The sequence below is a fragment of the Malania oleifera genome, chromosome 12, assembly GCF_029873635.1.
Source record: "Malania oleifera isolate guangnan ecotype guangnan chromosome 12, ASM2987363v1, whole genome shotgun sequence".
NCBI classification, from domain to species: domain Eukaryota; kingdom Viridiplantae; phylum Streptophyta; class Magnoliopsida; order Santalales; family Ximeniaceae; genus Malania; species Malania oleifera.
The window spans coordinates 80,026,366-80,052,421 of record NC_080428.1 but is presented as its reverse complement, the minus strand read 5'-3'; the positions used below and the strand labels follow the sequence as shown (position 1 = coordinate 80,052,421).

The 26,056-nt window shown below is 34.2% G+C and overlaps 3 protein-coding genes across 3 annotated transcripts; all 3 read right to left on the bottom strand.

Moving 5' to 3' along the window:
• Nucleotides 1-126: 126 nt before the first annotated feature.
• LOC131145229 (glycosyl hydrolase 5 family protein-like) lies at nt 127-3,947 on the bottom strand. The gene is made up of 4 exons (XM_058094374.1): nt 3,521-3,947; nt 2,176-2,423; nt 1,306-1,826; nt 127-878 (listed from the first exon to the last, which is right to left on the bottom strand). The coding sequence occupies exons 1-4, from the start codon at nt 3,911-3,913 to the stop codon at nt 382-384; spliced, it is 1,659 nt and encodes a 552-aa protein (XP_057950357.1). The 5' UTR covers nt 3,914-3,947; the 3' UTR covers nt 127-381.
• An 8,925-nt stretch (nt 3,948-12,872) lies between these two features.
• Nucleotides 12,873-17,595, bottom strand: LOC131144026 (glycosyl hydrolase 5 family protein-like). The gene is made up of 4 exons (XM_058092369.1): nt 17,194-17,595; nt 15,011-15,258; nt 14,389-14,909; nt 12,873-13,333 (listed from the first exon to the last, which is right to left on the bottom strand). The coding sequence occupies exons 1-4, from the start codon at nt 17,593-17,595 to the stop codon at nt 12,873-12,875; spliced, it is 1,632 nt and encodes a 543-aa protein (XP_057948352.1).
• A 2,854-nt stretch (nt 17,596-20,449) lies between these two features.
• LOC131144429 (glycosyl hydrolase 5 family protein-like) lies at nt 20,450-26,056 on the bottom strand. Its single transcript, XM_058093073.1, has 4 exons — nt 25,587-26,056; nt 22,535-22,782; nt 21,913-22,433; nt 20,450-21,092 (listed from the first exon to the last, which is right to left on the bottom strand). Exons 1-4 carry the CDS (start codon nt 25,986-25,988, stop codon nt 20,632-20,634), a joined length of 1,632 nt encoding a protein of 543 aa, XP_057949056.1. The 5' UTR covers nt 25,989-26,056; the 3' UTR covers nt 20,450-20,631.

The window sequence follows — 26,056 nt, the reverse complement described above, 5'->3', positions numbered from 1 at the left end:
TGGTTTGTCAAAGGTTGACACAATTTTATAACAAAATATGTGGAAGAAGTTATTTATTCTGCAGTACTTGTAAAAGCTTATAGTCATATTTTTACATCTGATGAGCATTTTCTGACTCTAAGAAACTTTCTGGCAAAACAACTGTCTCATATTGAATTTTGTATTATATAATGGGACAACTCCCATATGCATTGAGAGATTGCCCGTTAGTATCTCCACTAGAATTTCATTATTTCAAGTCATGCTAGTTCTTTGAATTTCAGTGTACGTGTTTTAATATCTTTCTCTCTCTCTCTCTCTCTCTCTCTCTCTCTCTATATATATATATATATATATATTTTCTCTTTCACTAGCATCATTATTTTTTTTCTCATGGTAAGCTCAAAGACTCCCTGTCAATCCAAAATCCAACAGCGAGTTTAGATTGAGAAAAGATTTCTGTGTGGTTGAGCTCGAACATCTCGTGCTGTTGATAATTTTGAACCACTGGCTTGCAGGGTCGCACGAACTGTCCCTACTCAAGCATTTGCAGGTGTTGGTAACAATGGTTTTGCTGGTAGGGTTGACGTCCAGGCAGAGCGAAACATCGTTTGTGATGTTGGAGGAGAGATGCATCTTAGAATCTGAAATGGGGTTCCATTTCGAATCTGCACCGCTGCAAATGATTCCAAGTGTTGCAGGTTCCCCTACGTCATCTGCTTGCAAGCACAGGTAGGTGCCTTTGATGGTTAGTGTCTTCTGGGGAGTGTAGCTCCAGGCCTCTGCCTCTGAACAGGGACCTAACTTCAATGATCCAAACAATGATTTTCTTTGGATGCAGAGACCCGTCAGTGGATGGAAAATTAGGTTATGTGGTTTAGTTTCTGATAGGCCTGGCCCTGCATCCACACACAAACACCATTGTCTTTGGCAATAACTATCATGGGATATGTATAGTTGCAAAAAAATAGCTTTTGTTTTTCATTTCTAGTTTTTCGGGTTCTATTTGGAGAGGGATAAAAAAAAACCAACAAAATGGAAACCAATTTTTTGTTGTATTTTCTCTCTACTCAAATGAGTAAAATGAAAATTTATTCAAAATTAATTGAAACTCGAGAAATTAATGGTAAATTGCATATATAATTTTTTTTTTGGGTTCATTAGTCTGTTACATATTTTATTTTATTTTAAAGGCAACATGTTTATGTTTTTATTTTTTGGAAACAATATTTTCCACAATTAAAAATAGATCCGTAGTTAGATTTTACTAAATAGACTTGGTGAGATTTAAGATAAAAGAGAACAATTTGTGCACAGATCCCATACCTTGAAAAGGAGATTGAAGGCCAGCGATCCTCGCCAAGAAGGTAGCATTCCGTGTCTCACACCAATTCCAACCCAACATCCCATAGGGCTCCTCCACCCCGATCACCCCTTGTCTTATATAGTAACTCCCAGCCAGCGCCCACAGTGCCCAGTCCAAGTCAAGCTCAGCTGCCACCCCAAAGAAGCAACTCAAGTACCTATTGTCATTCACATTGGTCCCTCTCTGGTCTGCCCCAAATTCACTCACAAACAAGGGCCACCCCTTCTCCACAAGGAACCCTGCCCTATTCATCACATTGTCCACCACCCTCCCACACACCTGGTTCGGGTTCCCGTTCGCCCAAGCATCCCCGTCTGAGAACCCGTACCAGTGGAGCTCAAACACCAGCTTTCCGGTGAATGACAAGTTGGCCTGCTGGTTGAGGAGGAAAGAGAGGTTGGTGTCGTAAGACAGCCCCGAGAGTATGACCAGAATGTCCTTGTTTGCTGCGTGCACTACTTCAGCCCCCCTCTGCATGTACCTACATGCAGAATTGGACCAAGGCACGCAAGGGAGCATGATAATTATGACAGTTTAAAATTTGCAACAATTTAATCAAAGTAAAAGTTTTGGGATCAAACAGTAACAAATCTAAAAACTCGATAGAGTGGAGTGCAAGTGCAAGTGCAATTGCAATTGAGTCAAATCTCGAGAAATTTAAAGCTGAAAGCTTAAACTTCATACAAGGGACGAGGCGGGATCGAACAATGTGACCAATCCACAAATTAGAATACCGAGGAGGTTATAGGCCAATGGGGTGCATCAACAAGAGCAAATTCAGATACAAATTGATAGATCAAAATGTTTTTTAGTGGTAATTAATTTTGTACCTGTACCAGTCGTTGACATTCTCCCTGGGGCCTCGGAGCTCATTCCTCAAGCTCATGCCCACCACGTTCGAAGTGCCATTGAAGAGGGTGGCCATCCGAGTGAGGCCCTTGAGCCAGAGGTCAGGGTTGAAGAACTGATCCCCAAAGAATCCACTGCCGTCAAAGTTGCTGCAGCACCACCCTGGCTTGCTCAAGTGATTGTCCAGAATCACCATTATCATATAGTTCCCTAGGCTAGAAACCACCGCCTGAAATTGAGTTCCTTGTTACATTAATCAAATATAGGGTCTTGAAAATCGAACCGACCGTTCAATGCAGCAGTGCTGCTCCACCCCAATCATATCACAAATATTTTTGTTTTAAAAAACTGACTTATGATCCTGTTTAATTAACCTCCAAAATCAGATTTGATTAAAAAAGGAAAATTAAAACCTGTTAAATAATTAAGTATGAAGAAAATTGTTACAGTTTGACTGATTAGTGCGCCTACGAGTGGATTTTATTATTAAAGATACCATATGTATAAAACTTATTCATTCTATTTTGCATAAATCTTTAATATCATTGTACAGAAAGTATAATACGAAACTAATCATTCAGTGCATATAATCAAAATCAAACTTATTTCGTACGATTGACACATTGACCAATTTTATTAATCATTCTGATTTTTAAATTAAACAATGATAAAATATGTGGTTGTTTAATATCAAACACATCAATATTGCATAAATGTGATTATGATACAAAGATAATATATAGGAGCATCTAGCTAAAACTATATAAATTATAATGTCTTATTGGCTGTCATCATTAAACATTACCCAATTTGCTACAAAGTCGAGAGTAATATATTGTCCAACCTCTATTCACCCACTCCACCACACTCCGAAGTCCAAAACATAAAGAGACCATCCATGTCAATCCCTTTTAAGGATATGTACTAGGACTGTTAATTAATCTTAGTTTCAGGTATACCTAAAAACATAAAATAAAGAAAAATATTCTACGTTACATTTTTTTCAAAAAAATTAATGTTCACCACGTAGGACACACACACTATTGCATTGCTCCAGTAATATTTCCAAGCAGATAAGCATAACTTCTACGCCAATCATAGAGGAGAGAATATAATAATAATAATAATAATAATAATAATAATAATAATAATAATAATAATGCTGAAAAAGTGTTCCTTTTACGAAACCCATGCCATGGAATCTATCCCGACTCAAAAATTTCAATTTTCCACATCGAATTTTGTTTCTCGTTCCATTTTCTATCGGGGATTAATTTCTTGCATTTTCTGGGAAAGTGAGACATTTGGGGGGGGGGGGGTACTGACCTGGAAAGCTTTAATGAGGGGGAGATCAATGATGGAGGGGTTGTTAACTTGGAAACCGGCAATGGACTCCGCGAGGCCAAGGCTCCGGAGGGACTGCCGGACGGTGAGGGCCGCCAGGGAGTCGTTGGTGGCGAGGAAGAGCGGCCAGGTGAGCCTCACGCAGTTGAAGCCCATGGCTGTAATCCGCTTGGAGATGGCGTCCACGGGCTGCTTGCTGAGGCCCTCGGCCACCACGGGTTCCAGGTGCGAGGCCCAGTTGACGCAGGTCAGCTTCACCCTCCGCCCGCCTTCGTCGACGATCCACCGCGAGTCGGTGGAGAGCGGCAGCGCCGCCGCGGGTGGAGGGAGGAGGAGGAGGGAGAAGAGGGCTGGGAAGATTATCATTGTGGCCATGATGTTATGCGACAACTTGGGCTGTTAGTTGGGCATTGGCGACTAGTGCACGGGTCTTATTTATAAGCCGGGTTAAGTGTTGGGGGCCACTCATAGTCCTATGCTTTTGTTTTATTTATTTATTTATTTATTGGTGGGAGGAATTATATATTTAACTTTTTAAAATTCATTTATTTATTTATTTTTTTCCAGCTAAATCCATTTTATTTTTTGGTCAGAGATGGATGATGGGCCTGATTCTAATGGTGGAAGTTTGAAAGAAGGAATTATATTGTAGTTAATTAAAGTTAGTGACAATTTAAAAATATTTGAATTTTTAAAGAAATTTAAAACTTCTTTTTTTAAGTAAGATGTACAAAATTGTTGGTTTGTTTTTTTTTTTTTTATAAAAAATTTGTATTAAAATATTTAAAAATGAATTTTTTTTTCAAAATTTTTGCATAAATGATGAAAAACGAGGATTCTATTGCTATCATTGTTATTTTATATTTTATATTTTTATTTTTATACAATGGAGAAATAAATTATAAAAATATGTTTGTTTATGTTACTAGTTTTCTATTTTTGTTCTTTGCAAAAAAATTGAATACTATAGTTTCAGTTATTTTGGCAATCTAGTGTTTGAAAATTTTAATATGAAGAAGTAGTTTTCTTAAATTAAATAATTCATTTTATATACTTTTAATTATAACTAAATAAAATGATTGCATGAATTTAAAAAAAAATTAAAATGAAAATATCCACAAATGTTAAAATTTTCAAAAAAATGATAAAATCTAATTATAAATATGTTTACTATTTTTCAATTTGTATGATTGTTAGTGTAAAATGAATTTTGAAATATAAAAATTAAGTAAAATAAATACATTAGTTTTAAATTTATTGCAGTATTTTAATCTATATTACTTTTTTTTTTTATAATTTTAATCATATTTAAAATATTATTTTATTTAAAGACAAAAAACGAGCATTGTTTACATAAGCTTTTAATTTATTGTAGTTTTACAAATTTTAATAAAAAGGATTGTCAATTTTTAGTTCCTATTTCAGGTTTTTAGTTTTAGTTTTTTATTTTTCTTTCTTAATTTTGGACAGAAATAGCAAATGGTTCTGACATTTTTTGTAATTTATTGAAACTAAAAGAAAGGATAAAATGTGAAGATGGTTTTCAACAACTTAATGGGTTTTAAAATTATGGGAGAATGAATTTTGAGTTAGATCAATCGAAATTATATTTACATGAATCTAAATTAAAGGTTCAAACTCAAGCTCCCATTGTAACGACCTAGAAAATATTGATATTCAAATATTAAAGAGAGAGGAAAATAGATACAGAAACAGAAGGAGACCGTAGATTTCGTCGACGACATTACATTTTGGAGATAATATTAAATAATCATAATTTCAGAAAATTGCCAAGTTTTGTCGACGAACACAGGGTCTCGTCGATAAAGGTCTTCAGAATTTTGTCGACGAACACAGGGTTTCGTCAACGAGAAAATATCGAGAGGGATTTTGAGGTAGCCTGAATTTCGTCGACGAATACAGGGTCTCATCGATGAAATTTGTGAAGGACTCGTCGACGAAGAACAGGCTCGTCGACGAAATTCGAGAATTATTTCATTTTAAGAAGCCTCTCTCTCTCTCTCTCCTCTCTCTCTCTCTCTACGTCTCCCTCTCCTTTCTCTCTTTGTTTCCGGCCCCACTAGTCGTCGGATCGACGATCCAAAGCTACCACGACGCTCCTAGTGGAATTCTCTACAAAGTTTGCCGGAGCGGATCGTCAAGAAAAAGAAGTTGGATTTCATCCCAAATTCAAGGTAAGCTCTTTTATTGAGTTTTTGACTTTCTGACAGTTATAGGAAATGATGTAAACTAGGAAATACTGATGTTTTGTTCTGGGACATTGCGTTTTCAGGATGTTGGATTAGGAATCCTGCAAGTATAGAGCCAGATTTTTATATGGGCTTTTCAAAGTTGAGGTAAGGGAAATATGTTATGTTAGGAATTTTTATAAAGTTATTAGAGAATTTATAAGCATATATTCATATCAGTTTATTATATAGTTTATACAGAATATGAGTTAAATGCTTGTATGGTGTGAGTAGATTTTCATGAGATAAAGAATTTATATAGTCTTGTGATGTATCATACTATACTGAATACACAGTTATTGACAGTACATACAATTTACATAGTTTTTCCAGTATATGGGTTTACACAGAATATATAGATATAGATTTATATTCATAGAGAAATGTACATGCTTATACAGCTTTTATAAGAATACTTTCTTGAAGCAGAGATACACACACACACACACACACACATATATATACATATACATGTATACAGTATTATTCAGATCGGTATTTATACCACAGCTTTATACAGAATTTAGTATGTCATGTTTCCTATTACCATAATATACAGACAGAGATAAAAGGTAGCATCAAAATGCTACAACTGCAGTATACAGTTTTACAGTATATATATATAGTACATAAAGATAGCGTTACGGTAATTTTGGAAACATGATGAAAACAGTAAAAAGGTATATATGTATATAGTATCAGATCCCTGAGGAAAGATACATAGACAGATACAGATTACAGAGCACGGTGCCGTTGCTAGATACAGATAGAGTGCAACCACATATCTTAGATAGTATGTGGGTACCGTCAGCCGTGCTTGGAGAGTATGCAGCTCCCCAGTACACTGGGTTGAGGGGGCCGGTTTGACGAGGTAGTAGCCAGTCCTAAACTTAGGAGAGGATGCAGTTTGCCTGGGCTGATGTAGTGTAGAGTATGATGACTTATCTGGAGGGCCGATCAGATAGAGTCCCGCCTACGGGCCGCACAACCCTGTCATGAGGGGTCAAATCATGACATACAGAGTCACAGGGATAAAAGCACAGTTATATATATATATATATATATATATATATATATATATATATATATATATATATATGTTTATAGTTTTACAGTATATGATGAGTGTAGTATGATATATTATCAGTATGAAAAGTTGAAAAACAGACGGTACAATATGTTTTAAATTGTGAAAGAAAGATATGTTTTACAGATGATTTATTTCATTGCAGTTCAGTTATTATTTTTAAAAAGTATCCTTAACTTAGTTGTCACACACTAGTAATAGCATATTTCCACTTATTGAGCGTCGACTCACCCCATTACTCTAACATTTTTCAGGTGAGCTAGTGAGGCAAGCAGATCATGCTCGCGAGTAGAGTGTAGCTCAGATCACCTTGGTTATAGGGTGGATTTTTGTCAGAGTTGTATATCTTTTTAAGTAAATGATACTGAAGGGGCATTTTGTATGGTCTGTATATTCTGGAATCTGGTATTGTACAGTTGATGTATAAATGATTTTATGATTTGTATTGCCGCTGCGTAGGAATAATTACTCTATATGTAAAAAAAAAAATGATAAGAATTTTGAGGTCGTTACACCCATACTCAAGGGGGGAGAGAGAGAGAGAGATTTCTTTATAATATTACTAAATTTTTAGTATACACAATGTGTTTACACATAATTTTCTATCTTTGAAAAAAAAGTAGCTCAAAACTTAAGGAAAATGAACAAAAAAAGACCGTACGTAGAAGTTACTAAACAATTTTAACCTATAATAATTGAGTACTTTTAATTGCAGAAGTGACTTACAAACAATTTCTTATTTGAATCAAAGCATATTAATTTTTAATTTTTGTTTTTGTATTGCATAAGAAACGATCAATAACGTTTCAATGACATTTATTCAAAAAATAAAAAATAAAAATGGTGTGCACCAACCGATTTTACGTGCGTTGCAAGTATGTAATTTTTTCTAAATAAAAAGAGAAGATGAAGAAAAAGAAGAAAAATGGTAAAACACTAAAGAAGACTAAAGAAGAATAAAAAGATGAAACGAGAGATAATTAGAAGTAGCTTTGAAACTTTCTTATTATATTTATTTTCTGTTCTAACCTACAAATTAAAAAATTAATCCTGTAATTCTTTAAATCAGTACCATAAAGTATAGTACAGATTAAAATGTCTACAATAAAAATAAAGATGAAAATTTCCCATCAATCTTTTACTAATAGATGAATCACTGAGTAATTTATGATAAATAAAAAGGCATAAAAAGATAAGTAACAAAATACTTTATGATAGATAGAAACACATATAAAAATATGTACTTATAAATTAATATTTTGGGATATGTCTTGTTCGAGTTTTGTGTTCTATCCTTTGGTTATTCTTCCAACTTTTTAGTGAGTTATTATACATATATGTGTGCTAAAATTGCTTCTATTCTTGATAATAAGTCTTAACTACGATTTAGAATGTCACGAATAAGTATAATCTTGTATAACACATAATATCGCCTATGAGTTACTTTCAAGCTTATATATTAAAACAAATCTCAATGACAAAAAAATCATCCAAAATTAAAAGAAATTAAATCCTAAACTCTTAACCTACTCAATGCTTGTGTTCCAAGATTATAAACACGCATTAATTTTTTCTATTAAATATACATCTTTTACTGAAATCAATTGGACATGGTAAAACATGAATACTCAAAGTAAATTGAGTATTTTCAGGGTACTTGCCATCTTTGCCTATTAATATGTCAGTAAAATGACACTATCACAAAAAACTTAAAAAATACATTTCTTTTTTTCTAATTTTTCTACGTAAATTAATAATTAAAAACTAAAAATTAAGATGACACTTTTTGTAATTTTTTAAAAATAATTTTCCACAGCTTATTTGGCCTTAAGAATTTGTATAAATTTAGGCAAAAGGTCAACACAAATTTGTTTGTGTTTTATCAAATTTTTATAAATAGAAATTAGAGCTTAAAAAAGAGATACTTTTTTTTTATTTTTTTATTTTTTTGTAATATGGGGACTCTAGCTGCCGTCGTGTCACTTTGGACACTATAGTGCAATACCAAATCCAAGAAGTGAACGCTATCTGCCTATTGACGTATCCTTGATAATTCGCCAGCGTAATGCCTTGAAAAGAAATTGAACCCGTGACCGTATGATAGTGCTACAGTCTGAATATACATAAAGTACATTTGGTAGGCCTGAGAGAATTTGTTTTGCTTCCCTGGGTGTATGCTTACATAGATATGCTTACATACCCTTTTGGTCAATATTATTAACCCTTCTTTGATTAAAAAAAAAAAAAGCTACTTAAAAATTAGGGAAATGATAAAAGGGGCGGTGCCTATAAGTTATTAAATGATTTCAAGCTATAATAATTGAGTAATTTTGATTATTGATGTGACTTACAAACAATTTCTTTTAAAATAAAAAAATTAACTTTTAAACTTTTCAACGTATTGCATAAGGAACAATCAATACATTTGAATTGCATTTATTTACACCAGCCCATGCCACGTGTGTTGTGGGTGTGTAACTTTTAAACAAAAAATTAAAGATGAAAAAAGATAAAAATAATAATACAAAATTGTACATAGATAAATGAATATTTTAAACCTAAAAGATTCATAATAGAATATCTATAACGTCTGTGAAATTTAAAAAATATTTTCAAATTGTAACGGATAAAAAGAAGTTGATTGAGATTGTTATAAATATTGTTTCATATTTAGTAATTATAATGTGTCAAAAAGTTTTTAAATGACTAAAGCAAATATTTATTATGTGGAAATATAAATAATAATTTAATATTTTGATAATTGGTAATTTTTTTTAAAAAAAATTTAATGATAACAATAATATAGAATAATTTGTTATGAAAAAAAAAATAGTTTTGACTTTTTAAAATTGCTCCCAAAACTAGAAGTTGATGTTTTGAAAGTTGAAAATTATTTACTAAACGCATTATACCCATCTTTTACTTAAAAAAAAAAGAGAAATTGAGGTAAAAAAAATGAGACCCAACTCACAGTTAGTAAATTCATCATCTCTTTATCAATCTATCAACAAAATAGAACAAGTATACAAACAAATCTAAATAAATTATTCTACACTATAACTTTCTAAAATTTTAATACGCTCACGACATACTAAAACAAGAAAAACTGCCCCCATCGACCCCTCAAGGTTTTGATAAAAGATTTTGTTTGAGAAAAAGAAAAGAAATTAAAAATAAAAGCAAATTCAATATTTTCTATTGTAATTTCTCTACGATCAGCATTACTAAAAATAAAATGATTTTAATACAATTCAAAATAAAAATTAAATGTTAATGAGATATACTAATATTAATAATTTTTTAAATATTTTTTAAGTTCCAAATAAAAAAAAAAAAAGAATTAATAGCATGTTTATCATACCATATATATGAAGTTAGCAATTACTTAAACTTCTAAAGCCATCTCTCTTAAAGCCATTTTTGAAATGTAGGGGATCTGAGAATATATGATGAATCCTCATTACCTTCAATCTGTTTAAATAGAGCCCCGTCATCTAAAATGTTTGTGGACATGCATTCCATTAAATATAGGAAGCCTCGCAAATATTATATATCCCAATTGATTAATGCAACTTGTTGAAATTGATGGCATCCTCTTACTTAATCATAGCATGTCTACCGTGATGTTTTGGCAATCTTCAAAAGCAAAGTGGGCTGCCAATTGACATTGGTCATGCCGGATTCGTTTGGATATTCAATACCCCACCTCCCCAAATAAAAAAATTATTTTTTTAATATTAGAAAAATATTATTAGGAATGAAAGCTTACTCAGATATTATTTTTAAAAATTAAGAAAAATTATCATTAAAAGGAGGTAAAATTAAATTTTCCTCCCTTAGTTTATCATGTTGACTTTTTTTGATAATCAAATACAGAAAAAGAAACTATTTTACCATTTTTTTCTTCTATTAATATTTTTCAGGTTCCAAAAGAGGTTTAGCTCCCCAATATGATTCTTTTGTTTTTATTTTTTGGACTATTCATTTGAGAGGAAAAAAAAAATTACTGGGTCCTTTTTCTTTTTCTTTTCTTTTCTTGCGTGGCATGTGGTACTTCCTTTTATTTTTTTTTAAATAAATATTTTCTAGATTTCAAATGGGATTTTAGTATTTGTAATATATTTTTTCTTATTTTTTTTAGGGGGGAAAATTGCAAAAGAGAGTGAGATTTATTTAATTTAATTTAATTTTAATTTTTATTTTTATTTTTATTTTTATTTTTATGTTTTGGGTTTTGTGGCATGTGATAATTTTTTGAGGTGGGAGACGCGCAAAGAAATGAATGGATGCATGGTCACGCATGCGGAAGCTAGCCAGCTGCCTCATACTTTGGGAGTAAGTGAGAAACTATATCATAACCCATGTCTCTCTTTTGGGCATTGGCAGACTTGCAAGCTAATGCAAACAAATGTGCGTGCGTTTTTTTAAGGCTAACCATAATTCAGCGAAAATGAATTTTTCTCCTATCAAATTCAGCTCTATGATGTGGGTAAATTCAACAAAGCCAATGAAGATGGGGAGCATGCATGATGATTTTATATTAATTAGGCATCAAAGTGTACCTACCCTTTCTTAAATAAGGGACATGTAGCCCTACAATTAAAGTCCCCCACAATTAAGGACAGACCCTAACTAAGATTAACTTGAGAGAAATTCTCAATTGAAAAATTAGACAAGCTTTTCGGTTTCATTTACTTATATTTCTTCAAACTTTAACTTTTATATTTTTCATTAATTTCTCATTATCGCTATAAATAAAATCCCAATTGGAGATAGATCCAACTAAGATTAATTTGGAAGACCTTATCGAACAAGAAAACAGAGTGATGATAAGGTAACATGCTCTCCCATCACGTTATTTTTTTTTTTTTTTAAATTAAAAACCTTTACACGTGTCAACATAAAAATCATACATATTTAGGTTCAGTATTCATTTACTCAAGTTTCTAACTTTTGGGTTTTTCATTAAGTTTCTTGAAGGTCATCATCTCTAATTATGTCGTTCAATTAAAAATTTAATTTGTTGTGCTTTAAAAGTTAAGTTAAGCTAAAGATCAAATAGATTTAAGCCTTCCTAAAATTTTATTATATCAACATGACATTGTTAGTTCTTTTGTAAAAATTTTAAAAGTTTCGGCATGTATCAATATAAATCACTATTCAGGTCCAATATGCTCTTATTTATCCATATTTTAGTCTTCGAATTTTATATTTGGATTCTCGTTAACTTGAATAGTGAAAGGATTTTTAATATATATATATATATATATATATATATATATATATTTCTAAATGTGACCTTTGATCTTAGACTTCGAAATTTTACAAACTAGCTTAAACTCAAGGTCAAACAAGTTTTAAGTCTTCAATTAAAATAAATCCAAGCATCGAGGCATCATGAGGGTCAGGTCGACTTCCCCCAAATTATGATATTTGTTGGCTCTATACGATTGAGAATAGACAAGATGGCTGTGATTGGTAGAAAGAAATTGGTAGCTTATTACCAAATAGGTCACCCAAAATGAGAATCATAACCCCTTTTATTTTTCTATTCACCCACCTTCCTCTTCCATGCTTCTTATCATGTTCCTCTTAAAATTCATAATCTATTAATTAAAAGCATGCTAGTAGAAAGAAAGGAGAAGATTTAATTTTGTAATTCAAAACTATTCCTAAATAACTTTTCAAAATAAATACATCTTAAAGAATTTTCGGTGGTAAAAGTTTGAAACTTTCTTCCAGTATGTAGCACAAGCTCTATAATACCCCCCAACAAAAAGTAACAAATATTTAACTATGAGAATTAATCTTGTCCAAATTCATTCAATTCTAAACTCAAGAAGTTACGTTCTTAATACAAAATTAATACATATATATGTAGTCCTAAACTCAAGAACTGAACCAGCAATCGCAAAGAATTTCTACTCTTTTCGTCGAAAGAAAAAAACAGCAAGAGCCAGTTATCCAATACAAGATGGTTATGTGGGAGTGCATAATTTTAGCAGGGGTTGCTTCCGGTGGCCTTAACAAGTTTGAACCACTGGCTGGTGGGGTCGCAGTCCCTATCCCCACCCAAGCATTTGCAGGCGGTGGTGACAATGGGGGAGCCTTTTCCGGCGCTGCCGGCAGAGTCCACGTCGAGGCAAACTGCAGCGCCGTCTGTGAGTTTGGAGGAGAGGTGCATCCTGGAGTCGGAGATGAAGTTCCACTTTGATGAAGACGATGATGAGTTGGTGCAGTTTGTCCCAAGCTTTGCTGCCTCCCCTGCTTCATCCGCTGGCTGTAGGCAGAAATTTGTTCCTTCAATTGTTAAGAAGCGTTGGGGCGTGTAGGTCCAAGCGTCGGACTGGTGGCAGGGGCCTAGCACCAATGGCCCTAGGGTTGAGTTCCTCACCACGCAAAGACTTGTTGATGCATGGAAAAGTATTCGATGTGGGCTAGCCTCTGATAGTCCTGGCCCTGCGCCCACGTACAAGCTTGGTTCAAATGCTTCAGAAATCCATAATTTTGGTTAAGTGTGAAATTTTGCACAAAATCAATTGAATCGCGCCTATTACTTATGCAGTGCAACCATGTGTTCGGTGGTTCAAATAAACCACAAAAACCATTACACTTTGAACACTATAATGTGCCACCAAACCCGGGAAGTGAAAGTCAACTGCTCATTGACGCACTCCTAGTAATTTACTGAGATAAACCTTCAAAGAAGAAACAAACTCATGACCTTGGGATCACTAAAATCATAAGTTTTCCTTATCACTTGAACTAACCCGGTTAGGCAACCATTACGCTTTATATTATAACAACCATTACGCTTTATATTATATAGTCAAATAAACGTGTCCCCCATATGATGCATCCAGAGCATAATAAGATTAGTTTCAAATTAATTTTATTTTTTCTATTTTAAGCACCAAGATTTCATCTTGAAAATTTGTATATTTATCATGCTAAGATTCAAATCTTAAGAGTTTAACTAGGGAAACATCATGTTTATAGTTTATTGGCTGAACAATTTTGAGGATTATTCATACACATTATTCTAATAAATTTATATATATACATATAAAAGAATAGTTTGAAAATGGAATTCCATTTTATTGGGCTTAATAAAAGTTCAAATCCTTTGAAGATGTTCAAAGTGAACCCATGCCTCTGAATTTGCCAACAAGAATATGATCCACATTATATTTGGGTGATGATGACCACAAGATCCTTTTGATTGTATATTGGATGTTGTTTATGAAAATAAGTAAAGATACTCTTCGGGAGCATATATCTCGATATTTGGATCAGGATATGTACAAATTACAAAAAATTTATTATAATATTATATTACATTTTATCTAAATACACATAATTCGAGGTATGAATTTCATGTTCTAAATATAAGAAGAAAAAAATTATATTCAAATTATAACATCTCGTATAAATTTTCATAATTTATTGGAAATGATTATGCATGAAAAAAATCATTTAATTCTAACATGTTATAAGATTTTGATAATGCTTACCTCGAAAAGGGCACTGAATGGTATTGATCTTCTCAAAGAAAGCTTCATTTCGGGTGCCACACCAACTCCAATCCAACAATCCATAAGTCTCTTCCATCCCAATTGCCCCTTGTCTTAAATAGTAACTCCCACCAAAGGTCCACAAGGCCCATTCAAAGTCAAGCTCCGCTGCCAACCCAAAGAAGCAGGCCAAGAAAAAATTGACACCGGGACTCGTCTTTGTTAGGTCACGCCCAAACTCACTCATGAACAAGGGCCACCCCTTCTCCAGAAGGAACCCTCCCATACTCCTCACTACGTCCACTGCTCTCCCGCACGCCTGGTTTGCACTCTCATTGGCAAAGTAATTCCCAAAAGAAAAGCTGTACCAGTGATATTCAAACATTTGTTTTCTGGAAAATGACAAGTTCACGTCTTGCTCCTTGATGAAAGACAAGTTCGTGTTGAAATCCAGCCCAGAGAGTATGACCAAAACATTTGGGTTCGCTTTGTGTACTGCTTCAGCCCCTCTCTGCATGTACCTACCTCAGTTTGTGCATACATATATAACGAATGTTAGTAAATGTAACATCTTGTGATTTGAAACCATTTGTTTCAAGTATTTTTCTAGATGATTATTTACCTGTACCAATCATTGGTGTTTTGCCGAGGGCCACGCAGCTCGTTTCTCAGGCTCATGGCGACCACATAGCGGGTATTCTTGAAGAGGGTGGCCATCCGAGTGAGGCCGTTGAGCCAATCATCAGGGTCAAATAATGGGTCCCCAAAGAAGCCATTACCGTCATCGTCGCTGCAGCACCACCCCGGCTTGCTTACGTGATTGTCCAATATCACCATTACATTGTTGTTCGCCAGGCTAGATACTACTGCCTGTATGTACATACATACATTAACTATATTCCTTTCAACTCGATGTTTGGATAGGAGAAACCTTATATTTGGATTTTGTAAATTTGGATTTGATGATATAAAATTATATTGTAATTTATCAAATCCATCCAAATTTAATTAAATTCAAGCCTCCAAATCTATCCCCCGAATGCAACTTAACAGTAATGCTGTATAAGACTCACGTTTCACATGGAGAGTGGTGGAGAAACAACATTAATAAAAACTATAAGAATAATAAATAATTATAATATATAATAATAATAATAATTATTATTATTATTATTTAAAAAAGCAATCAAAATAATAAAAGTAACAACAAAAACAAATCCTCTGCTATATTTGTATGGGTGAAAATTACCAAAGCTTTGCATACTTAAATGTTTGTCACAATAAGAGATCATTAATTTAAAGTAAGTTATGTCAAATCCTCTTAAATAAGATTTTTTTTACTCAATAATGTAATAACATGGGCTTGTGCTATGCATCAATGAATAGCCAAAACTTCCCTTTTTCTCCCACCTTACTGCATTAGTAAATAAGACTAGAAATGGATTGATTAACCGAACTACACCACTCGAACCTAACCGAATGAAGTTTCAATTCTCCAAAACATACAAACCAATACAAAACTATTTTAAATGATTAATTGAAATTAGGTTAATTAGTCTTTTAAGTCAATAACCAATAATTAAAACTAACATCCTACATTACGCTAGAAACAATACACAGAGTTGAATATAGATAAGATCCACAATTCAAGTTCTAATTTTAGAGAAATAACAAAGCATAATCAACCCCAGTTCAAAATTGTTATTGGAATTGTTAAAATATTATATAATATATAATTACACAATATATTTTTATATATTTATAATGGAGTAATTGATGCTGTTCATTTCACCTTGAAAGCATTTTCTTTTAACTCATTGAACTGGCTTTCACATTTCCCTAAATTATATGAACTTTAGTTTTTCTTTTTTGGTGGGTAAAAGTTAAACCGTGAGTTCTTCGTTTAACCTAATGGTGGTTCAACTAAAATTCTGACAAAATTCGATTGGCTGAAAATATGATTTGTCTAAGCATGCGCCTTTTATATTTTTAAAATATTAAAATTATTATTATTATTATTATTTTAATATTATACTCACAAATTTTTTTCAATGGGAGCAAAAATATATGTAAATAATAAAACATAAATACTTTTCATATTTTGAAGACAAATAATTAAAAACACATACTTTTCATTTACCATAGTAATAATTGTTTTAATAACACTATTTATATAAAATATATATATAATTTTTCATGCTTGTTATCTTCGAGAATGAGGTCAAATGAGAAATTTCAATGGGGAGCATCCTCCTAATTTATCAAAACCTCTTTTTACTTTCAAAAGTTAGCCAGGCACCTCTCCCACAAAGATATATGAGGATTTGCCCCACTATTGCTAAGAGAAGTTTTAGTAATTATCATGCCCCGAATACTAGAATGGTTTTTTTTTTTTTTTTTTTTTTTAAATCTTTTTTATAAATATAAAAAAGTAAATAAAAAATTTTGTATTAAAATTTTTTAAAACTTATAAGGATGACATGGACACTAGTTATGTAATAAATAGATAATTCCAATATCATTCTATTGAAAATATCATAATGAGATAAAGTATACCTAAGGGTCTTTTTAAAGATAAATCCAAGATGAATTCGGCTCTATGTAAAATACTATATATTTTTTAACAAGACAAACCCATAAAACCTTCACACGTATAATAAATGCTTACGCCACGAATATAAAAGAGGGAATTGAAGTAGTAGCTAGATCCGCTTCCCGTTCCAGTTTTTATCACTCTAGGATTAAATTTGCTAGCATTTCGCAAAAGAAATATATATATGTAGCAGTGAGTTCGACATGACCGACCTGGAAGGCGTTAATGAGGGAGATGTCAATGAATGAAGGGTTGTTGGCTTGGAAACCAGCTATGGCCTCCACGAGCCCAAGGCTCATCAGTGACTGCCGAACAGTCAAGGTCGCCAAAGAATAATTGGTGGCAAGGAAGAGTGGCCAAGTGAGCCTGACGCAGTTGAACCCCATGGCCTTAATCCGACCTGAGATGGCGTCCACGGGTCGCTTGCTCAGCCCCTCCGCCACCGCCGCCTCCATATGCGCCGGCCAGTTCACGCACGCCAGCTTCACCCTCCTTCCCTCCTCCTCCACCACCCACCGCGAACTGGTGTACAGCGGAACAGCCGTCGCGGTCGCATTGACGAAGACGAGCAGAAGAGAAAGAAAACAAGGGTAGAAGAAAGGCCGTCTCCCCATTTTGGGCATTGTTTGGACTTGGAGAGATGAAAAAATGAAGAAAGCTTCCTTCACATGTTTGTGTGCGTCTCTTGTGCAAAAATTGAGTTATGTGTGGTAATTATTTTTATAGGCAGGAAAAATTTATTTTTTTAACAGAAAGTTGAAAATATCTTAACAAGATAACTCAAAGATTGGAGCTAAGATAGGCAAAAAATGAGTTATGGGTGGTAAATATTTTTATGGGTAGGAAAATTTTGTTTTTTTAACAGAAAGTTGAAAATATCTTAACAAGATAACTCAAAGATTGGAGCTATCATCGGTCAATAAAGGTGTAGTTATTGACTTGGTTAATTTGTCAATCAATATGTAGTGATAGATTTGGCTAATTTCTATTTAACAGACACATAATTTTCTTTCATAATTGTATCTCCTTATTTAAAATGTATTTATAGTTAGCATGTTGTTGCATTTATCAAGTTTCTGATTTTATGTCACGCTTATCAAATCTTTCCTTGTATGTAAAATTTTCTTGTATAGTTTTTACAATTCTATAAATGAAACATGTAAAGAATGGTGTAGGCATCGATTTCTACACCGTGTTTGCACAATCTTTCATGGTAATCAGACCCATATAGGCCAACGCCCTTTCCTGCGTACCTATACACTTCCTCAAAAATGTCTTCCTCAACCACCACTTTAATCCCCCAAATATCGGACAGTTGATTTTGGTATGGATGGATGGAAGGAACTACCTAAATTGGGTTTCCTGATTACTTCCAATTTTACGAAGTAATGATTTCCTAGGTTTTGTGGATGGTACTGAACCGTACCCAGCTAAACTTCTTCCAGCCATTGGAAATACTGGAACTTCCACTCCTGAACTGAATTTGGCTTTTCTCCTCTAGACAAAGAAGGACCAATTCGTTCTCAGCTGGTTGAATGTCACTTTGGATGAGAAGGTTGTGTCAGTAACCTTTGGTCTTGATACTGCTCGTGCAGTATGACTTGCTTTAGCCAACGAAGGTCATCATCTCTAATTATGTCGTTTGATTAGAAATTTAATTTGTCGTGTTTTAAAAGTTAAGTTAAACTCAAGATCAAAAAGATTTAAGTCTTCTTAAAATTTTATTATATCAATATGGCATTGTTAGTTACTTTTTAAAAAAATTAAAAATTTTGGCACGTATCAATATAAATCACTATTCAAGTCCAATATGCTCTCATTTATCCATATTTTAGTCTTCGAACTTTATATTTGGATTCTCATTAACTTGAATAGTGAAAGGATTTTTTTTTTATAAATATATGTCTGAATGTAAACTTTGATCTTAGACTTTGGAATTTTTACAAACTAGTGTAAACTCAAGGTCAAACAAGTTTTAAGTCTTCAATTAAAATTATACTACATCCCCATAGCATGTGGGATTTTTATAAATCCGAGCATCAAGCTTTCGCCCAAATTATGATACTTGTTGGCTCTATACCATCGAGAATAGATTAGACAGTTGTGATTGATAAAAAGGAATTATTAGCTTATTATCAAATAGTAATTTCTTTTTATCAATCACAACCGTCAAATAGGCCACCCAAAATCTCAATTGGGAACATTGATGGGTTTGATTTCTTATTTAATAGTTTTGAGGTTATGGAGAAGGAGATGTGTGGCTAGAATGGAGGGAAAATTGGAGAGTAGTACAAATGTGTGACTGTTTATTAAGAGTTGGGTGGGGGTTTTGAATTAGAACATGACAGTTATGACTCATTTAAATGATGCTGATGTTCAAATATTGCAGAATCTGGAAGTGCAGATGGTAAATAAAAAGAATAAAACTATGCAAGGTGTGAGATGGCTAAAACTGAGGCAAGGGAGGTTGAAATTAAATTTGGATGCGAGCAACTTGAGGAACCCAGGGTTGGCGGGTGGTGGTGGCATCCTTAGAGACTGTATAAGTTGTTTTATTTTTGATTTTTTAAAATATTTTAGTTCTTATTCTAATAATGAAGTTGAATTGAGAGAAGTGATGGAATGAATAAAACTTTGCAAACAATTGGGTCATACCAGTATTGACATTGAATGTGATTCAAATATTGTGGTAAATTGATAAGATCTAGTAAATGTTCTTTATGGTATTTGTGGGATTTTTGTGAACAGCTTATTGGTTTATTGGAGGGAGTAGATTTTTTTATAAATCATTTAATATTTTTCTATAAATCATTTATATAGAAAAGGGAATAAAGTGGTAGATGTTTTGGCACGACAAGGTGTCATGGGGTGAAATAGTTTATTTACAAATAATAGTCAACTTTCTAGAGTTATCAGAGGTTTGTATATATTGGATAAGATATGTATGGTTTATATGAAGTATGTTTAGTTGGTTTCCTTTTGGTATTGGTATAGGTTTTTTTTCTTTTTTTATTTGGTTTAATGCATGAGGTGTTTTATTGGTTATTATATAAACCCCAAGTGTCCTTTTGTTATTACGGTATTCTTTCACCATAAGTGAGAGTTATTAATAAACTTGGGACGGGGCCACTATTATGAGTGGCTTCTGACTCTTTCCAAAAAAAAAAAAAAAAGAGGAGAATTATAAGCACTTTAATTTTTCTATTCACCTACACTTCCTCTTCCATGCTTCTTATCATGTTCCTCTTAAAATTCATAATCTATTTGTGTAGTAGTAGTAGTAGGAGGAAAACAGAAGATTTGATTCTGTAATTCAAAACTATTCCTAAATAACTTTTCCAAATAAATATTATCTTAAAGAACTTTAGTGGTAAAAATTTGGAACTTTCTTTCAATATGTGGTGCAAGCTTTATGAGCCTACAAAATACCCACCCACCCTCTCAAAAAAAGTAACCAACACTTAACTATGAGAATTAATCTTGTCCAAAATTCATTCAATTTTAAACTCAAGAAGTTACAAATTCGTTCTTAATGCAAAATTAATATATATATAGTCCTAAACTCAAGAACTGAACCAGCAATCGCAAAGAATTTCTACTCTCCATCGAAAAAAAAAACTGCAAGAGCCAGTTCTCCAAAGTGTATAAATTTAGCAAGGGTTGCTTCCGGTGGCATTAACAAGTTTGAACCACTGGCTGGTGGGGTCGCACTCCCTATCCCCACCCAAGCATTTGCAGGCGGTGGTGACAATGGGGGAGCCTTTTCCGGCGCTGCCGGCGGAGTCCACGTCGAGGCAAACCGCAGCGCCGTCTGTGAGTTTGGAGGAGAGGTGCATCATGGAGTCGGAGATGAAGTTCCACTTTGATGAAGACGCTAATGAGTTTGTGCAGTTTGTCCCAAGCTTTGCTGCTTCCCCCACTTCATCCGCTGGCTGTAGGCAGAAATTTGTTCCTTCAATTGTTAAGAAGCGTTGGGGCGTGTAGGTCCAGGCGTCGGACTGGTGGCAGGGGCCTAGCACCAGTGGCCCTCGGGTTGAGTTCCTCACCACGCATAGACTTGTTGATGCATGGAAAAGTATCAGATGTGGGCTAGCCTCCGATAGTCCTGGCCCTGCGCCCACACACAAATTGACACTTGTTTAGTTTCAGCTTGGTTCATATGTTTCCGAAATCCATAATTTAGGTTAAGTGTGAAATTTTGCACAGAATCAATTGATTACATAACATATCCTTTCGATTATCCTTTTCATTTCGGTTAGCATGTCGATTGGGCATACTTATACAGTGCTACCATGGGTTCGGTGGTTCAAATAAACCACAAAAACAATTACATCCAGAGCATAATAAGATTAGTTTCAAATTAATTTTATTTTTTTTTATTTTAAGTACCAAGATTTGATCTTGAAAAGTTTTAGACTTGTCCCGCTAAGATTCAAATTTTAGAGTTTAACCATGGATATAAAAAAATAGTTTGAATATGGAATCCCATTTTATTGGGCATAATTAAAGTTCAAATCCTTTTAAGATGTTCAAAGTGGACCCATGCCTGTGGATTCGCCAACGAGAGTATGATCCACGTGTATGTTGAATCCATCCGTGAGTATATTTGGGAGATGATGACCACAAGATCATTTTGATAGTATATTGGATGTTGTTTATAAAAGTAAGTAAAGATACTCTTGGAGCATATATCTCGATATTTGGACAAGAATATGTGCAAATTTCAATAAAGTTAATATAATGTTATATTACATTTAATCTAAATATACATAATTTTAGTTTAAGGTATGAATTTCATGTTCCAAATATAAGAAGAAAAAATTACATTCAAATTATAACATCTCATATAAAATTTCATAATTTATTGGAATTGATTATGCATGAAAAAATCATTTAATTCTTACGTATTATAAGATTTTGATAATGCTTACCTCGAAAAGGACACTGAATGGTATTGATCCTCTCGAAGAAAGTTTCATTTCGGGTGCCACACCAACTCCAATCCAACAATCCATAAGTCTCTTCCTTCCCAATTGCCCCTTGTCTTAAATAGTAACTCCCACCAAAGGTCCACAAGGCCCATTCAAAGTCAAGCTCCGCTGCCAACCCAAAGAAGCAGGCCAAGAAAAAATTGTCACCGAGACTCCTCCCTGTTAGGTCACCCCCAAACTCACTCACGAACAAGGGCCACCCCTTGTCCAGAAGGAATCCTCCCCTACTCCTCACCGTGTGCACCGCTCTCCCGCACGCCTGGTTTGCGCTCTCACTGGCAAAGTAATTCCCAAATGAAAAGCTGTACCAGTGAAATTCAAACATTTGTTTTCTAGAAAATGACAAGTTCACGTCTTGCTCCTTGATGAAAGACAAGTCCGTGTTGAAACTTAGCCCAGAGAGTATGACCAAAACATTTGGGTTCGCTTTGTGTACTGCTTCAGCCCCTCTCTGCATGTACCTACCTCAGTTTGTGCATACATATATAACGAATGTTAATAAATGTAACATCTTGTGATTTGAAACCATTTGTTTCAAGTATTTTTCTAGATGATTATTTACCTGTACCAGTCATTGGTATTTTGCCGAGGGCCACGCAGCTCGTTTCTCAAGCTCATGGCAACCACATAGCGGGTGTTCTTGAAGAGGGTGGCCATCCGAGTGAGGCCGGCGAGCCAATCATCAAGGTCAAAGAATGGGTCCCCAAAGAAGCCATTACCGTCATCGTTGCTGCAGCACCACCCCGGCTTGCTTATGTGATTGTCTAATATCACCATTACATTGTCGTTTGCCAGGCTAGATACCACTGCCTATATGTTCATACATTAATTAAATTCTTTTTAACTCTAGAAAGGCCTTAAAATTTTAATTTTGTGAATGAGTGGCATGGATTTCATGGGAGGAGACATTAGGAGGTAGAGGCGGACTCACAAATTTTTTTCAATGGGAGCAAAATTATATGTAAATAATAAAACATAAATACTTTTCATAGTTTCAAGACAAATAATTAAAAGCACATACTATTCATTTAACATAGTAATAATTGTTTAATGACACTATTTATAAAAAAAAATCTAATTTTTTTGCTTGTTGTATTTGAAAATAAGGGCGAATGAGTAATTTCAGTGGGGCGAATCTTCCTTATTTATCATTGTTGGAGTGTCAAGCTAAGAAAATGAATCCAAGCCGTCCATATCAAGCAGAGATCCAGTGGCTAGTTTTGTTTTATTTGTTATGGGGGGCATAGCTGTAATTTTACCTATCAATTACTTGTAAATACAAAACATAACAGCAGATGGGCAAGACTTTAGTTTTTCTATTTTTGCAACTTGAGATACCGCAGCGCAGAAGAGGTTTTCTTCTTCTTCTGTTTGCAACTCTAGAACAAAGAGAGATGCCGCACCGTCTTCTTCCACAGCCAGCCGCGAGTTCTTCCTAGCAACAGGAGACTTCCCAGTCGAGAGAGCACCTGCAGAACCGAGAGCCTTCAGCAGTCGCGCGGGAGAGTGAGGCCGCACGTGAGAAGGAGCTAGCAGGAGGAGGTGCGGTGCTGGGTATCTCCAACCTCCAGCGGAGGTTTGCGCGCAGGTAAGGGAGGTAATGTACAAATCTAGTTTCTTGGTAGGATTTCTTGTAGGGAAATGAGAACAATAGGAAGAAACTTAGGGTTATTCGCAGGTGCGAAGAGGGGGCTTCTTGGGTTGTTCTTGGCTGATTTCCAGAAGAAATCGGTAAGACAAGAAAGGGTAAATCTGTATGTACTTGTATTTATTTTCGCCGGTTTAATATAGTATCTCAGGAGGTAAGTTTCTGCCGTGGATGTAGGTCAATGGTTGGGCCGAACCACATAAATGTGTTCTTGTGGAATGTGACTGTGTGATTGACATGTTTATGCTTGCTGAATATTATTTGGTGAATGTACATTTTTCTTGATCAGGCTTTGCACACACGCTCGTCAAAATAAACAAGTTTATGTTTAGGTGTTATTGTGGCTGGTTTGGAATTAATTAAAATCTAAAAAATAGAATTAGCAATTAACTGAGATTACACACAACAATCATAAACCTCTCTTCCTTGTCAAAAGTTAGTGAGACACATGTCCCACTATAGTATTGGTAGGATAAGTTTCAATAATTCTAGGTATTGCTTGTTCTGAATATTAGAATGATTTTTTTTTTTCAAAAACTTCTTTTATAAATATAAGAAAAGACAAAAATCAATATTGTTGTCATAATATATAATTTTATATGTAGACCATCCATCTAACTAATGTTCCAAGATGCTTAGTGTCATAATCTCACATCGTATGTACAAGAAGAAACTTTTGAACTTATAAGAATGGTTTGAACTCTAATTATGTAAGACGTCTTTTATAAAATAAACTCATGAAACTAGTGAATTAAAATAAATAATATCTCATCAATAAAATGAGTCCAAGATCATTCAAATTGTCATAATAAGATAAACTATATCAATATATATATGGGTCTTTTATGAATTAAACCCAAGATGAATCTAGCTTTTTGGAAAGCCTGATTTAGATGTTTGGTAGTAGATGATAGAATTCAGGCCAAAGGAATATCGATGGTTTCGACTTGTGATTATTGCGTGCAGAGAAGTTAGGAGAACACCAATCACATTCTTTCTTTAGGCAAGGTGGTTTCAAAGGTTTGACGTCGGGCTAGTCTGGAAAAATAGAATTGCAAACTGGTTCCACTATGCTCAAAAATCATCTATTAAAGGTATTTTAATCAGTCTGATTTCATATTTAATTACGTGGTGTCTTTGGAATCAAAGATGTAAAGTGATAATGGAAGGAATTTATCAAAGTGCACATCATACGTGGAAAAGTGTTCGATATTTGGTTAGTTCTTTAGCCAAGAGTTCTAATTCTTTTCAAAAATTGAAGATTTCAGACATTATGGTTTAGAAAGAGTTTCAAATTCAGCATCAGGGAGTTTGCGCTAGTCTTGGAAAAATTATTCTGTGGGTTAAACCCCTAGTAGGGTGGATAAAATTTAATTGTGATAGGAACTGTAGGGGTAATCCAGGTAGTTTAGGAGGTGGAAGAACTATTCGAAATTGTCATGGCATGGTGAAAGCCACTTTTTCAAACTATTTTGGCAATAATACGAACAAGTAATTCTGAAAGAAATTCGTTTATGTACGAAATTAAAAGTAATTCTCCCTTCCTTTCGTCATCAGTTCAACCTTTTGATTTTTGTTTGATTGGTTTATATTTTTTGATTTTTTGATTTTGGTTTATTTTATTATTTTAAATTTTGATAGGCTTGTTTAGATTTTTTTTTTTTTCTTATTTAACTTTGTTTGGATTTGTAATCCTATTTTGGATGATTGCTAATATTATTTTTGAGAAATTTTTAATATCTTTTATCTATAATCTCTCAATATTTGTCGTGTAACGTAGGTATTCTTTCGTTAAAAGTAAGAGTATATGAATGAATAAATAAATAAAGGTTACATCGTCTCTTGTTTTTTTAGCTCTATGTAAAATGTTTTTTTTTTTATTTTTTTCACAAAATCAAACCCTCAAGAAAGAAAAAAAATTAATATATATATATATATAGATAGCAGTGATTTCGACATGACCGACCTGGAAAGCGTTAATGAGGGAGATGTCAATGAATGAAGGGTTGTTGGCTTGGAAACCAGCTATGGTCTCCACGAGCCCAAGGCTCATCAGTGACTGCCGAACAGTCATGGTCGCCAAAGAATTATTGGTGGCAACGAAGAGTGGCCAAGTGAGCCTGGCGCAGTTGAACCCCATGGCCTTAATCCGACCTGAGATGGCGTCCACGGGCCGCTTGCTCAGCCCCTCCGCCACCGCCGCCTCCAGATGCGCCGGCCAGTTCACACACGCCAGCTTCACCCTCCTCCCCCCCTCCTCCTCCACCCACCGCGAACTGGTGTACAGCGGAACAGCCGTCGCGGTCGCATTGAGGAAGACGATCAGAAGAGAAAGAAAGGAAGGGTAGAAGAGAGGCCGCCTCCCCATTTTGGGCACTGTTTGGACTTCAAGAGATGGAAAAAAAGAAAAAAGCTCCCTTTACATGTTTGTGAGTT

Bases quoted from the DNA above. Each gene is read 5' to 3' on its own strand.
- LOC131144026 (XM_058092369.1), bottom strand. From the start codon at position 17,595: ATGGGGAGACGGCCTTTCTTCTACCCTTGTTTTCTTTCTCTTCTGCTC. The intron at 14,910-15,010 runs GTAAATAATCAT...AAACTGAGGTAG, and splicing joins AACACCAATGATTGGTACAG to GTACATGCAGAGAGGGGCTG. The intron at 13,334-14,388 runs GTAAGCATTATC...ACGTGGGCGCAG, and splicing joins CATTCAGTGCCCTTTTCGAG to GGCCAGGACTATCAGAGGCT.
- LOC131144429 (XM_058093073.1), bottom strand. From the start codon at position 25,988: ATGGGGAGGCGGCCTCTCTTCTACCCTTCCTTTCTTTCTCTTCTGATC. The intron at 22,434-22,534 runs GTAAATAATCAT...AAACTGAGGTAG, and splicing joins AATACCAATGACTGGTACAG to GTACATGCAGAGAGGGGCTG. The intron at 21,093-21,912 runs GTAAGCATTATC...GTGTGGGCGCAG, and splicing joins CATTCAGTGTCCTTTTCGAG to GGCCAGGACTATCGGAGGCT.
- LOC131145229 (XM_058094374.1), bottom strand. From the start codon at position 3,913: ATGGCCACAATGATAATCTTCCCAGCCCTCTTCTCCCTCCTCCTCCTC. The intron at 1,827-2,175 runs GTACAAAATTAA...TTCTGCATGTAG, and splicing joins AATGTCAACGACTGGTACAG to GTACATGCAGAGGGGGGCTG. The intron at 879-1,305 runs GTATGGGATCTG...GTGTGGATGCAG, and splicing joins CCTTCAATCTCCTTTTCAAG to GGCCAGGCCTATCAGAAACT.